The 14,926-nt window shown below is 47.3% G+C and overlaps 1 protein-coding gene across 1 annotated transcript in view; it reads right to left on the minus strand.

The window, feature by feature from the left end:
- The window catches only part of fhod3b (formin homology 2 domain containing 3b), a 256,541-nt gene extending 242,594 nt beyond the window's left edge, over positions 1–13,947 (minus strand). The window contains exons 1-2 of the mRNA XM_031811805.1: positions 13,074–13,947; positions 247–350 (exon numbers count right to left, since the gene is read on the minus strand). Of these exons, the coding sequence (XP_031667665.1) occupies positions 247–350; positions 13,074–13,238 (269 nt within the window). The 5' untranslated portion in view covers positions 13,239–13,947. The remainder of the gene's footprint in view (positions 1–246; positions 351–13,073) is intronic.
- Positions 13,948–14,926: the final 979 nt, after the last annotated feature.

Below are 14,926 nucleotides of genomic sequence, written 5' to 3' on the forward strand. Positions count from 1 at the left end.
CTCAATCCCAGACAGGTCTTTTGAAGTGTAGAGAATATGACCTACCTTTTTTTACCTGTACAATACAAATATAAATGTGCTGGCGGTACAAGTTTTACAATCCTGTACATATTCCTCAGTAAACATGATTTATAAGATTCTACGTTTGTTTTCTTATTTTGGAAAGACCTCATGAAATGGAGATATAAGGGCACGATCAGCTATTGAAATAGGTTGTTGAGACAGAGTGTTATGAAAAAGCCTTACCCTCCCTCCTGAAAGCCCTCGAGTTCATCTCTCTGTTCTGCCAGGGTAGACTCCAAGTCCAGGTAGCTCCCATTTTGGGAGAGCTGGAGGGCACAGTCATCAAGCTAGATAGGAGATAAAGACAAAGATTGCATCATTAATAATTCCCGCTTCATACAACTAAAGTTATTATACAGCATAGCTATTATAGATTACCTAGCTACAGCATATACAACTAAATAATGCAAGGCTATTATCAAACTGTTTCATGTACGTCCACTATGAGGCAACATGGGAAAACATCAAATGACAAACCCCTTGATTTGGCCAATGTTAATGCCAGCCAATAGCACACAACTTAGCTATCCATGGACAAACCATGGTGCTCGGTTTCCCTCCAACTGCCCAGAGGAAAATTGAACTCAGTCAAAACATGGTCTGTACGTAGGCTGGATGGATGTAGCCGTCCATAGCTAACATGTCTGAGTCTGAGCTGCTCTAGACTGTCTAGGGAGTCTGAGTCTGTGCTGCTCTAGGCTGTCTAGGGAGTCTGAGTCTGTGCTGCTCTAGGCTGTCTAGGGAGTCTGAGTCTATTCTGCTCTAGACTGTCTAGGGAGTCTGAGTCTGTGCTGCTCTAGGCTGTCTAGGGAGTCTGAGTCTATTCTGCTCTAGGCTGTCTAGGGAGTCTGAGTCTGTGCTGCTCTAGACTGTCCAGGGAGTGAGTCTGAGTCTATTCTGCTCTAGACTGTCTAGGGAGTCTGAGTCTGTGCTGCTCTAGGCTGTTTAGGGAGTCTGAGTCTGTGCTGCTCTAGGCTGTCTAGGGAGTCTGAGTCTATTCTGCTCTAGACTGTCTAGGGAGTCGGAGTCTGTGCTGCTCTAGACTGTCGAGGGAGTGAGTCTGAGTCTGTGCTGCTCTAGACTGTCTAGGGAGTCTGAGTCTGTGCTGCTCTAGGCTGTTTAGGGAGTCTGAGTCTGTGCTGCTCTAGGCTGTCTAGGGAGTCTGAGTCTATTCTGCTCTAGACTGTCTAGGGAGTCGGAGTCTGTGCTGCTCTAGACTGTCGAGGGAGTCTGAGTCTGTGCTGCTCTAGACTGTCTAGGGAGTCTGAGTCTGTGCTGCTCTAGACTGTCTAGGGAGTCTGAGTCTGTGCTGCTCTAGGCTGTCTAGGGAGTCTGAGTCTGTGCTGCTCTAGACTGTCTAGGGAGTCTGAGTCTGTGCTGCTCTAGGCTGTCTAGGGAGTCTGAGTCTATTCTGCTCTAGACTGTCTAGAAAGTCTGAGTCTGTGCTGCTCTAGGCTGTCTAGGGAGTCTGAGTCTGTGCTGCTCTAGGCTGTCTAGGGAGTCTGAGTCTGTGCAGCTCTAGACTGTCTAGGGAGTGAGTCTGAGTCTATTCTGCTCTAGACTGTCTAGGGAGTCTGAGTCTGTGCTGCTCTAGGCTGTTTAGGGAGTCTGAGTCTATTCTGCTCTAGACTGTCTAGGGAGTCTGAGTCTGTGCTGCTCTAGACTGTCTAGGGAGTCTGAGTCTGTGCTGCTCTAGGCTGTTTAGGGAGTCTGAGTCTGTGCTGCTCTAGGCTGTCTAGGGAGTCTGAGTCTATTCTGCTCTAGACTGTCTAGGGAGTCGGAGTCTGTGCTGCTCTAGACTGTCTAGGGAGTCTGAGTCTGTGCTGCTCTAGACTGTCTAGGGAGTCTGAGTCTGTGCTGCTTTAGGCTGTCTAGGGAGTCTGAGTCTGTGCTGCTCTAGGCTGTCTAGGGAGTCTGAGTCTATTCTGCTCTAGACTGTCTAGGGAGTCTGAGTCTATTCTGCTCTAGACTGTCTAGGGAGTCTGAGTCTGTGATGCTCTAGGCTGTCTAGGCTGTCTGAGTCTGAGCTGCTCTAGGCTGTCTAGGCTGTCTGAGTCTGTGCTGCTCTAGGCTGTCTGAGTTTGTGCTGCTCTAGGCTGCCTAGGGAGTCTGAGTCTGAGCTGCTCTAGGCTGTCTAGGCTGTCTGAGTCTGAGCTGCTCTAGGCTGTCTAGGCTGTCTGAGTCTGAGCTGCTCTAGACTGTCTAGGCTGTCTGAGTCTGAGCTGCTCTAGACTGTCTAGGCTGTCTGAGTCTGAGCTGCTCTAGACTGTCTAGGCTGTCTGAGCTGCTCTAGACTGTCTAGGCTGTCTGAGTCTGAGCTGCTCTAGACTGTCTAGGCTGTCTGAGTGTGCTACAGAGGGTAAATAAACCGTTTGAGAAGGAATCCATTTTCCTCCTGTTGTTGACCCTGCAGCGTTTGGTTTTCAGGTGTAGTAGGCCTATACAGAGACAGACAACACAAGGCAGAGAGAAAACTATCATTGTTCTAGTTTGTCAAATATGCGCCGCAAACTAGCTGCATCGAGAGCGGTACCCACTACCCGCTGAAGAAAAACAACCAATGTGAAAATCCCAATACTAACTGTTTTGGAAATTACAATTGTGATTTGTCCCAGCTCTGATGTGGTTCCACTTCCTCCCCTTGAATTACTGTAACTTAATTAAACATGGAGAAAGGGCAAAGGGAGGCTGCTAACTGGAAAATACATTATGGAGGGGAGCAGCTTTGATCTGTTCAGCCACTCGTGTTTGTTTTTGGCTGTACTGCAGCGCCCAAGGACTGTGTCAAGATGGAGAAGTGGAACAAAACATGTGGTCAGCTAAGATAACACACTGACTGACTGAAACTGTCTTGTCTCTTTCCTTTAACGCAATATAAAGCAACAACAAAAAAATGGTATTATTGGAAACATTCTTCTCAAAGTTCTACCTGAAACACAAGGCTGATCTGTTCAGGAGAGGACAGACACAGTGAAGAGCTACCTTTGGGAAAACAGACTACTTCAAGGCCTGGGATAAGTTTTCTTTAAGATGCTCTTACTGTAAGTCTGAGAGAGAGAGAGTTTCAGCAGATTACAGGACAGATTCAGCACTGATAGGATATACAGTGTTTGGTACAGGCCAAAGTTAGGCCTACTATATTTAGGTCCATGAGGAGCAGGCATGCCTTGAAGACCTATAGGATGGAATGGAATGGGTGTGACATAAAACTAAGCAGGACATGGAAAGGACAAAAAATTCTAAATATCATCTATCCAGGGGTCTATCATCTATAAAGATACACTAGACATATCATCTTGGACTGACAGGATGACATTACAGAACAACATACAGTACAGGGGGATTGTTTCAGTCCAATGTAGCACGTTGTGAGTCCACCTCTGTTCATACAACTGATACAGAAATATAGAACTACAGAAAAGACATTGAGTTCCTCTCCTCTTAAGACTCTAACACAGTAAACTCAGTATCAGGAGCTGAAATGGACAAAAACACGGGGCAGAAGTCAAAGCAGTAACCAGCAATTAGTGTGAATCCAAAAAATGCATTTCTCTACATAGAGGTTATGACACAAAACCTCGGCAAGTCAGGCCAGAGCAGACAGGCCATACTAGTGAAGCACACACACACACACACACACACACACACACACACACACACACACACACACACACACACACACACACACACACACACACACACACACACACACACACACACACACACACACACACACACACACACACACAGATCACAGCCATAGTATCCAGGCCAGAAATGCCTTAGTGATCCACAGAAACGGCCCTTAATCCGTGAACAGTGCTCATAGATTAACGGCAGTGGCAGGAGATGTGTTGTCCCCTGCCCAGCCCAGGATTTGAACCCGAGCAACAAGGCCCTGTGGTCCCAGAGTCCAGAGAAGTAACCACCAATCCTGCTCACAGTCTCACACTGAGGCCTGTCCTCTCCCTACCACCACACTGAGGCCTGTCCTCTCCCTACCACCACACTGAGGCCTGTCCTCTCCCTACCACCACACTGAGGCCTGTCCTCTCCCTACCACCACACTGAGGCCTGTCCTCTCCCTACCACCACACTGAGGCCTGTCCTCTCCCTACCACCACACTGAGGCCTGTCCTCTCCCTACCACCACACTGAGGCCTGTCCTCTCCCTACCACCACACTGAGGCCTGTCCTCTCCCTACCACCACACTGAGGCCTGTCCTCTCCCTACCACCACACTGAGGCCTGTCCTCTCCCTACCACCACACTGAGGCCTGTCCTCTCCCTACCACCACACTGAGGCCTGTCCTCTCCCTACCACCACACTGAGGCCTGTCCTCTCCCTACCACCACACTGAGGCCTGTCCTCTCCCTACCACCACACTGAGGCCTGTCCTCTCCCTACCACCACACTGAGGCCTGTCCTCTCCCTACCACCACACTGAGGCCTGTCCTCTCCCTACCACCACACTGAGGCCTGTCCTCTCCCTACCACCACACTGAGGCCTGTCCTCTCCCTACCACCACACTGAGGCCTGTCCTCTCCCTACCACCACACTGAGGCCTGTCCTCTCCCTACCACCACACTGAGGCCTGTCCTCTCCCTACCACCACACTGAGGCCTGTCCTCTCCCCTACCACCACACTGAGGCCTGTCCTCTCCCTACCACCACACTGAGGCCTGTCCTCTCCCTACCACCACACTGAGGCCTGTCCTCTCCCTACCACCACACTGAGGCCTGTCCTCTCCCTACCACCACACTGAGGCCTGTCCTCTCCCTACCACCACACTGAGGCCTGTCCTCTCCCTACCACCACACTGAGGCCTGTCCTCTCCCTACCACCACACTGAGGCCTGTCCTCTCCCTACCACCACACTGAGGCCTGTCCTCTCCCTACCACCACACTGAGGCCTGTCCTCTCCCTACCACCACACTGAGGCCTGTCCTCTCCCTACCACCACACTGAGGCCTGTCCTCTCCCTACCACCACACTGAGGCCTGTCCTCTCCCTACCACCACACTGAGGCCTGTCCTCTCCCTACCACCACACTGAGGCCTGTCCTCTCCCTACCACCACACTGAGGCCTGTCCTCTCCCTACCACCACACTGAGGCCTGTCCTCTCCCTACCACCACACTGAGGCCTGTCCTCTCCCTACCACCACACTGAGGCCTGTCCTCTCCCTACCACCACACTGAGGCCTGTCCTCTCCCTACCACCACACTGAGGCCTGTCCTCTCCCTACCACCACACTGAGGCCTGTCCTCTCCCTACCACCACACTGAGGCCTGTCCTCTCCCTACCACCACACTGAGGCCTGTCCTCTCCCTACCACCACACTGAGGCCTGTCCTCTCCCTACCACCACACTGAGGCCTGTCCTCTCCCTACCACCACACTGAGGCCTGTCCTCTCCCTACCACCACACTGAGGCCTGTCCTCTCCCTACCACCACACTGAGGCCTGTCCTCTCCCTACCACCACACTGAGGCCTGTCCTCTCCTACCACCACACTGAGGCCTGTCCTCTCCCTACCACCACACTGAGGCCTGTCCTGTCCCTACCACCACACTGATGCCTGTCCTCTCCCTACCACCACACTGAGGCCTGTCCTCTCCCTACCACCACACTGAGGCCTGTCCTCTCCCTACCACCACACTGAGGCCTGTCCTCTCCCTACCACCACACTGAGGCCTGTCCTCTCCCTACCACCACACTGAGGCCTGTCCTCTCCCTACCACCACACTGAGGCCTGTCCTCTCCCTACCACCACACTGAGGCCTGTCCTCTCCCTACCACCACACTGAGGCCTGTCCTCTCCCTACCACCACACTGAGGCCTGTCCTCTCCCTACCACCACACTGAGGCCTGTCCTCTCCCTACCACCACACTGAGGCCTGTCCTCTCCCTACCACCACACTGTGGTCCATCGGCCAGAGAGGCAGGCAGTTAGGCAGTGTCAGTTAAAAATAAAGAAGATACAATTCTCCAATTCAAAATGCATCTCACCCTCAATGTCTTCCTGCAGCTGCGTTGTTGTGGGCGTAGAGGCTGACAAGGGGAAAAAATACCCCACGTTTTGGGATTGATAAATAACTCACTTATCAGCGCTGCACGTGAAAAATGTTTAACACTATTTATTTGTGGGGGGAATGAACAATTGGAAACTTTGTGTGTCCTTTACTTGAAGGTTTCAGTTGGAACCAGTGAATGTTTTGATGGCACTGCCTCTACATCAAGTCTGGGCAGAGTTCCAACCTTATTTCTGTCTACGGTGGATATGTTGTCTGTGGTCTCTTTCCCAAGACAGTGGAATTAGCACGCTCTTTAAAATACACTATACACATGAGAGAGACCACAACAGTAATCTTCTGTCGAGCATGCAAGGGATGAGCCTGAACAAGGAGCTACAGTAGCTCTGTGTGAATGCAGAACTCTATGCTCCGAAACACAGAGAAACTTGGAGACTGACAGGCCAAACCTCAACTGTACATAACAATGAGTAATACAGTCCACCCACAGAACAAACCTAGATTTTACAGCATTTAGCAGAACTTGTTATTATGAGCCTCTGGAATCTCTCTGGAATAATTAGCAGGAAGACAATCTTCACCAAAAAAGTGAATTTGTTAAAGAGTGTGTACATCTTTCAAAGACTGACGGTCCTGCGTTCCTCTCTGTCCTCGCATAACGTTGAAGTGTGTCAGAGCGGATGCTTTCTGGCATTCCAAATCAATTGACCCTGACCCCTCAGAGTATTTTAGAGAGGCAGGAAAATATCAGAAGCGACTTGACTATGTTCCTTTGAACTATTGCTTTTGCACAGTATGTTCACTGCTGTGAACATTTTCATTGGGCATCTGTGATGAACTGTGGCATAGTGTGCATCCCAAATGCCACCCTATTCCCTTTATAGTGCACTTCCTTTGAAGAGAGCTCTGGCACAAAGTAGTGCACTATAGGGAACATGGTGCCATATCAAATCAAATCACATTTGATTGGTTCCATACAAATATTTAGCAGATGCTATTGCAGGTGTAGTGAAATGTTTGTGTTCCTAGCTCAAACAGTGCAGTAATATCTAAGGATACACAACAATACACACAAATCCCCAAAATTAAGAAATTAAGAAATACAGAAATATTAAAAAGAGCAATGTCAGAATCCAGAATATAAATAAAGATGTATATAATGGTGTGTATAGACAGTATGGACAGTATATGAATAGAAAAGGTGTGAACAGTAGTAGTTATATAGGATGAGCCTGGACTAGAATACAGTATATACATATGAAGTGGGTAAAACAGTATGTAAACATTATTAAAGTGACCAGTGTTCAATGACTATGTACACAGGGCAGCAGTCTCTAAGGTGCAGGGTAGAGTATCGGGTGGTAGCCAGCTAGTAACAGTGACTAAGTTCAGGGCAGGGTACTGGGCGGAGGCCTGCTGGTGGTGACTATTTAACAGTTTGATGGCCTGGAGAAAGAAGCTGTTTTTCAGTCTCTCGGTCCCAGCTTTGATGCACCTGTACTGTCTCCGGCCTTCTAGATGGTAGCGGGGTGAACAGGCCGTAGCTTGGGTGGCTGAGGTCCTTCATGATCCTCTAGATGGTAGCGGGGTGAACAGGCCGTAGCTTGGGTGGCTGAGGTGCTTCATGATCCTCTAGATGGTAGCGGGGTGAACAGGCCGTAGCTTGGGTGGCTGAGGTCTTTCATGATTCTCTAGATGGTAGCGGGGTGAACAGGCCGTAGCTTGGGTGGCTGAGGTCCTTCATGATCCTCTAGATGGTAGCGGGGTGAACAGGCCGTAGCTTGGGTGGCTGAGGTCCTTCATGATCCTCTAGATGGTAGCGGGGTGAACAGGCTGTAGCTTGGGTGGCTGAGGTGCTTCATGATCCTCTTGGCCTGACCGTGACACCAGGTGCTGTAGGTGTCCTGGAGGGCAGGCAGTGTGCCCCCGGTGATGTGTTGGGCTGATTGTGGGACACAGCCCTAGCATACTGAATGCACTCTGTCTATTCACAGTCTGCCTAGTCGTCCAAAAGCTAAATACATTATGCGATGAGATCCTGAGTCAGGCCATGCCTCGTACGTTCTGGTCTTTCTAACTCTGATCAAGTATGTTCAGTGGTATCTACACAAAGAGGATGGCTCAGTTAGACTTTGTGTATAAGTAAAATAACGCAATCAATGCTCGTGCACAAAGAGATTGTAAATCCAACACAAACTGAATATGATACTGATTGTGTGTGAATGCTCACAGGGTATTGCCTGTTTGAGCTGATTGTCAATGTCAGCAATGAGAAAGAGCAGGCAGGTCCCCATGGCATCATCATCTCTAGGCAGACATCTGCACTGCTCCTCCCCAGAGAGACACCAGTCAGCCAGGTTGGAACTGACAGGAGCAGGAGAGGGAGGGAGCAAGTCTGGGACAACAGCAGCATCTGCTAGTGTGCTGTCCTGTCTGGCTCCCCTGGTACCATGTGTTAGCACTGGGCTATTAATACCAGTCTGTACACCCACTCTCAGTCATCCCCAGATGTAGCGGGTGGGGAGGCAACCCTGTGAGACACAGGTGGTCAATGGTATGACTGCAATTGGGAACTTGCATTTCTGTCTTAATGTGTTTGTACGTGTACGTGTGTTTACTGGTGTCTATGGAAGTAAATACCAACCAATAACTCACTGAAGACAGGTGGATGTGAAAATGTTAAACACAAAGCCGAGAAAACTTTCAAATTTCAACATAGACATAAAGGATACATTCTCCCCCTTTAGACAGTCCTCTGGTATCTGCCTGGGCTCTAATGGACAACTACAGCTGCTGCTGTCTGGTTAGCCAGTTGAAGCTAACCGCTCGTGCATCAGCTAGTTCACAGGCAGGGCATCACAGAGCCTTTTCGTTGGCACCCTGCGGTCCCATAGGCCTTCTGCTAAACTGCCTTCAGCTTAAACTAAGGCTGGTGCAGCAGGAGATAGAGACCAATCGAGTGTGGAAACCAAACAAGTAGAGCCAGCCTTTTTGTCAGTCTCCCTCTCTGCCCTTTTCCTCAGAGGAGAGAGTTCCCTTCCCATCCTGTTGGTCAGAGCAGAGTGGAGTGGAATGGGTTCTAGAATGAAAACCAGGCTCTTGTGGTGTTCCACAGCATCCTGTGGGTTCCGTGACGTATTATCTACAGAGCTCTTTTCAAACCCAGTGAAAAAGACAATTGATCTGACAGAATGAAGAAAGATCCCAAAGGAACTTTGTATTAGGGACCTGCGTGACTTTTCAACTGGGGCTGAGATGAATGCTCAACATAAGAGTCAGCTCCTCTGTCTCCAAACCCAATGGGCCTCTCCTCCTCTTCACTCTGTTTAAATGTCATGGTTAGAGGAAGAGGCCCTCTGACAATGTGTTTAGATGCAGATAAATCCACCAGGACTGGGAAGTAGGTTTGTAGCGCAACTGGAGAGGGAGGGATCCTCTGAATGATCATCAGAGACAAAGAAAACCTAAGCATCTGGTTGACATCATTTGTCACTGTTAGGGATTTTCTAAAAGAATGCTGAACCAAAAGGTACTGAGAAGGAGAGCCCATTTTCTTTCATCTGGTCGAAACTGGCAATAGAATGGTACGGGTTTAGGCCAACTATTGGCCGAAGCAGACATAACAGTGAATATCTAGGAACATATCACCTCCTGAAATATGTGTGGATAAAGGAAGACAGGCATGAGGCATGATTGGCCAAAAAACAATGGCAAATCCAGTGAAGATGAGAAATGACATTGAAATGGAAAAGTAGGTTCGCTTTGAGGGCTATGTTGAGAACGATAGGTCAAAATGTCTACTAATCAAAAGAGCCAAACAATGATTCAGCATAGTTGACACGGAGATGATTAAACAAGGTAAGGATGCTATACCTATGATGTCAGAGTCACAAGAGAGAATTGGTACCGGAAAGCATTCTGAGTATAGACTTTCAAAGACTGGTTAATCAAAAGGACAAGCAGTGTCTGAATAGCATTCTGTATGAACAATAGATCCCTGGATGTGGCCTGAAAGGACCAAATAGAAGCGCGGAAATCAGAGTTGGAAGTCAAAGTTGTGCAAAGAACCACAAGATGACAAGATGTCATACATAGTTTAGCGTTTAACTGTTACATTTCTTTCTTTCTTTGTTTGTTTGTCTTTTCACTAAAACCGCACAATAATATTGTCTTTCTCAGCGACCCCGTTAGACACCAAAGGGCACATTAGCCATTGTGTGGTTGTTGCATCAGTCCTCTATGACAGTGGTTCCCAACCTTTTTTTGGTTACTGTACCACCAACTGAATTTAGCTCTGCCCGGACAGAGTACCACTGAAGTACCCGTTCATGTGTATTTTACCAGTAGGCCTATGGTCCTTGTACCAATGGTTGGGAATCACTGTTCTACGCTAATAGAGTCATTGTTAGGTTGCAAAGGGAGTGTATATTGCTGTAAATGTACTAGGTTTACCAGTAAACTACAAGAATTTTGCTATCTTTCAAAGATTTGATGTAATCTGTCACAAGACATCTAGTGGCCCATGTGGGTACTTCAGGTTATCTCAGGTGTCTAATAATCTCTGGTCCTCTACATCTAGTGGCCCTTGTGGGTACTTCAGGTTATCTCAGGTGTCTAATAATCTCTGGTCCTCTACATCTAGTGGCCCTTGTGGGTACTTCAGGTTATCTCAGGTGTCTAATAATCTCTGGTCCTCTACATCTAGTGGCCCTTGTGGGTACTTCAGGTTATCTCAGGTGTCTAATAATCTCTGGTCCTCTACATCTAGTGACCCTTGTGGGTACTTCAGGTTATCTCAGGTGTCTAATAATCTCTGGTCCTCTACATCTAGTGGCCCTTGTGGGTACTTCAGGTTATCTCAGGTGTCTAATAATCTCTGGTCCTCTACATCTAGTGACCCTTGTGGGTACTTCAGGTTATCTCAGGTGTCTAATAATCTCTGGTCCTCTACATCTAGTGGCCCTTGTGGGTACTTCAGGTTATCTCAGGTGTCTAATAATCTCTGGTCCTCTACATCTAGTGGCCCTTGTGGGTACTTCAGGTTATCTCAGGTGTCTAATAATCTCTGGTCCTCTACATCTAGTGACCCTTGTGGGTACTTCAGGTTATCTCAGGTGTCTAATAATCTCTGGTCCTCTACATCTAGTGGCCCTTGTGGGTACTTCAGGTTATCTCAGGTGTCTAATAATCTCTGGTCCTCTACATCTAGTGACCCTTGTGGGTACTTCAGGTTATCTCAGGTGTCTAATAATCTCTGGTCCTCTACATCTAGTGGCCCTTGTGGGTACTTCAGGTTATCTCAGGTGTCTAATAATCTCTGGTCCTCTACATCAGAATGACAAAGCTGTAAAACATTCTCCTAAAAATAAACCATCAACTTAGTGAATATCATTGGTGTTTAATATGAGGGTTTCAGCATGAAATATCCTCTTTTGTTTTTACACACTTGTATTTATTTTACTATGTCGTCAACATGTATTTGTTGTAAATGTTTTGGCGTTAAACTGGTGGCAGGTGTGAAAAAAGTCATTGGTTGGAAGAGTTGCAGAGTTAATTGAAAATAATGCCATTCTTGATTAGATGCTTTTTAAAAATGAATTAGACCATTTTTATTTAAACCATATGGTCTATTTACTAGAAACTCATGGACAATATGGACACAGATATAAACATGAATACTATATATATATATTCATATATATTTTGTTAAGTTATTCTAGTATAAATGACAAAGTTTACATTAGATTGCCATAGATGCTCTGTTAATTACATTCACAGAAGGCTCCGATAACGCTGGTTAATTACTGGTAGCTTTGCAACCCTAGTTGTGGTGAAGAGATCAGGTCAGCTAAACAGAGGTTTACTGTTGTGGTCACCAATTAACTAGTCTCAGACATGCCAGACTAGGGCAGCAGGAACATGGTTCATGTGGGCTAGGCAAGGCAACCCATCTGCCTAGGGAGAAAACCATTGAACGGTCACAGCTGCTTGTCCCTCTGACCAAGGCCATGGCATGGCAGTCTAGTTCACACCCGTCCAATCTATAGACTGTGTCCCAAATGGAAGCCAATCCCCTAGGTATGTAGTACACTTCTTTTGACCTAGTTCCTCTGAGTTATGGAATGCTGAATACCCTATGGGCCGTTGTCAAAAGAAGTGCTCTATATAGGGAAAAGGATGCTCTTTGGGACAAGGCCTAGGTCTGTCCATACATTCCAGCATGGTCCTCATCAGCTGTCCATGCATGCAGCGTTCCACTAGACTCCAGTGAATACCACACGAACACCGCCCCTTAAACTAGTCCTCTGGCACAGTATTCATAGGTTGTTTACATTTTGGAAATGGTTTGAATTGACTGTCAAACCAATGATGTCTCATTCTCCCAGGCCGGTAGCATCAATCAAGAGGATGTTTACTTTACACCCATTAATGGTTTCTCCATACTGATTAGAGGAAAGTATTAATGCCACTGAGCTGTGGATTACATGCAGTCATTGCTATCGTGGGGAGTCATAGCCATGGATATCCTGTGTAGGCTGACCCAAATCACTGATGTACAGTACAGTACCCATCCTGAAACCTGTTAACAGTTGACTGGACTCTTGATTGGTTATGATTGGTTACATTTGGTCCTGAAATAGATCAATATGTCCTCCATTTCAGAAAAAAATATTCTAGTCATTAACTTTTGTCATACTGGCGACTCAGTGGTGCCGCAGCCTAAAACGTGAAAGTGAACACAGTAAAATAACTATGTTGACTAACCATTTTGAGTTAGGGATATGAGTTTGCAACAGTTACAATTGCATTATTATGTCATTACCATTGACATCACTGTTCTAGGACGTCAATATTGATATGACAAAACAACCCAAATTGGCTACATTCTCCAATTGCTATGGATAGAAAAATTGCAAAGCATACAACAAAATTCAGTTGCCAGAACTAATAAAGACATACAACACTTGACATACCTTGTGTGGGGCTTTGAGAAGCCTGTGGACTCCAGCAATCTGATTGATAAGGGGGATATCTTCCCTGAAAGTGTACTGAGGCGGTCTGGTCGGCTCAGGAAAATTGGTGCTGTTGAATGGATCAGTATCATCTAAGAACTGTACCCTGCATACAAACGTAGCCATGATGTTGTCTCCATGCAATATGTTTTTTTAGAACTCAGGTTTAAAAAAGTAGAAGCGCTCCGTCTGGAGAAATCCTTTGATATGACGCGCAAACCCGCGCCCGACTGCTGGTCCCAACAACAAATCCAAATCCACCGAGCCGTCAGGTTTTCTGCAGCAGGCAGCAAGTCCTGCTCTGCTCTCTCAATTATCGATGCACCCTCCTCTCCATTCGCCCCATACAGGCTCACATAAATAAAGACACTGAACGCCGTCACACGGTAATATAAATCCAGTATCCTTCGCCCTGTCCTGAAGACTTTTCCAGCTATTATACTCTCGTTCAGAATAATGTAAATTGTGTAGCGATGAGAGGGACGGCAGTATCCAAGGGCATTGCAGGCAGCCAGGCAGGCAAGGTGCTGAAGCAGACTGCGCTGAAGACGGTACTGCTAGACTTGGCGTCTGACGGTAACGTTAGTGGGATAGGGACTCCCTCCTCCAGTGCAAACTCGGCCAGTAGCAGCAGACTGCGCTGAAGACGGTACTGCTAGACTTGGCGTCTGACGGTAACGTTAGTGGGATAGGGACTCCCTCCTCCAGTGCAAACTCGGCCAGTAGCAGCAGACTGCGCTGAAGACGGTACTGCTAGACTTGGCGTCTGACGGTAACGTTAGTGGGATAGGGACTCCCTCCTCCAGCGCAAACTCGGCCAGTAGCAGCAGACAGCGCTGTCAGGGCGATGCAGGACGGGACCTTCCCATTATATGCGTGTTGGTGACCTCCTGTGGCCGTGTGAAGAGAGGCTTGAAATACAATTCTTTGTTGCCTGTAGCCTGTGGGGACAGTACAGTAGCTTACTGACGACAGATACTGAAACTTTGGAAGATTGTTGTTGTATGAATTGATTGGATAAAGGAAATGATTATATGTTACCTATAGCTATAATTATATTAATAACGATGATATGATTTGTTCTGGTTTTGTGTTGCCATGTTCAAATCAAAATCAAATCAAATTATATTTGTCACATGCCCGAATACAACAGTTTGTGTTCGAATCCCCGAGCTGACAAGGTAAAAAGGTAAAAAGGTTCAAAAAAAATGCCCTTCTGCCCCTGAGCAAGGCAGTTAACCCACTGTTCCCCAAGTGCTGATGATGTGGATGTGGATTAATGCCCCTGAGCAAGGGAGTTAACCCACTGTTCCCCAGGTGCTGATGACGTGGATGTGGATTAAGGCAGCCCCCTGCACCTCTCTGATTCAGAGAGGTTGGGTTAAATGCAGAAGACACATTTCAGTTGAATGCATTCAGTTGAACAACTGACTAGGTATCCCCCTTTCCCTTTCTGCTGAGCCATCAAAATACTGACTTTCTATAGATGAGAGACGCAAGGAACATGATTAAGGCCAGGGTTTTATCCTGACCATCAGACATGATCAAAGAAACACTGGGCCTCAACACGATTACTGATCTTTAATCATAAACCATTTACCTGGCCATACGTTTTACTGAGCTTGTTTTATAACCTCTCTGACATTGCATGTTGAACCATATAGCCTAGAGGTTAAACATCACTATTTGACCCTCGGGTGTCATACTCCTCATTATCAGAAAGAGTGGATATACAGTAGGATATGAGATACAGGATGACTCATCCCTGACACCTCCCTCTCAGATAATATAGCACTTATTGATGAATGTGTTGT

The sequence above is a fragment of the Oncorhynchus kisutch genome, unplaced genomic scaffold (assembly GCF_002021735.2).
Source record: "Oncorhynchus kisutch isolate 150728-3 unplaced genomic scaffold, Okis_V2 Okis02a-Okis13b_hom, whole genome shotgun sequence".
Classification (NCBI taxonomy): Eukaryota; Metazoa; Chordata; class Actinopteri; order Salmoniformes; family Salmonidae; genus Oncorhynchus; species Oncorhynchus kisutch.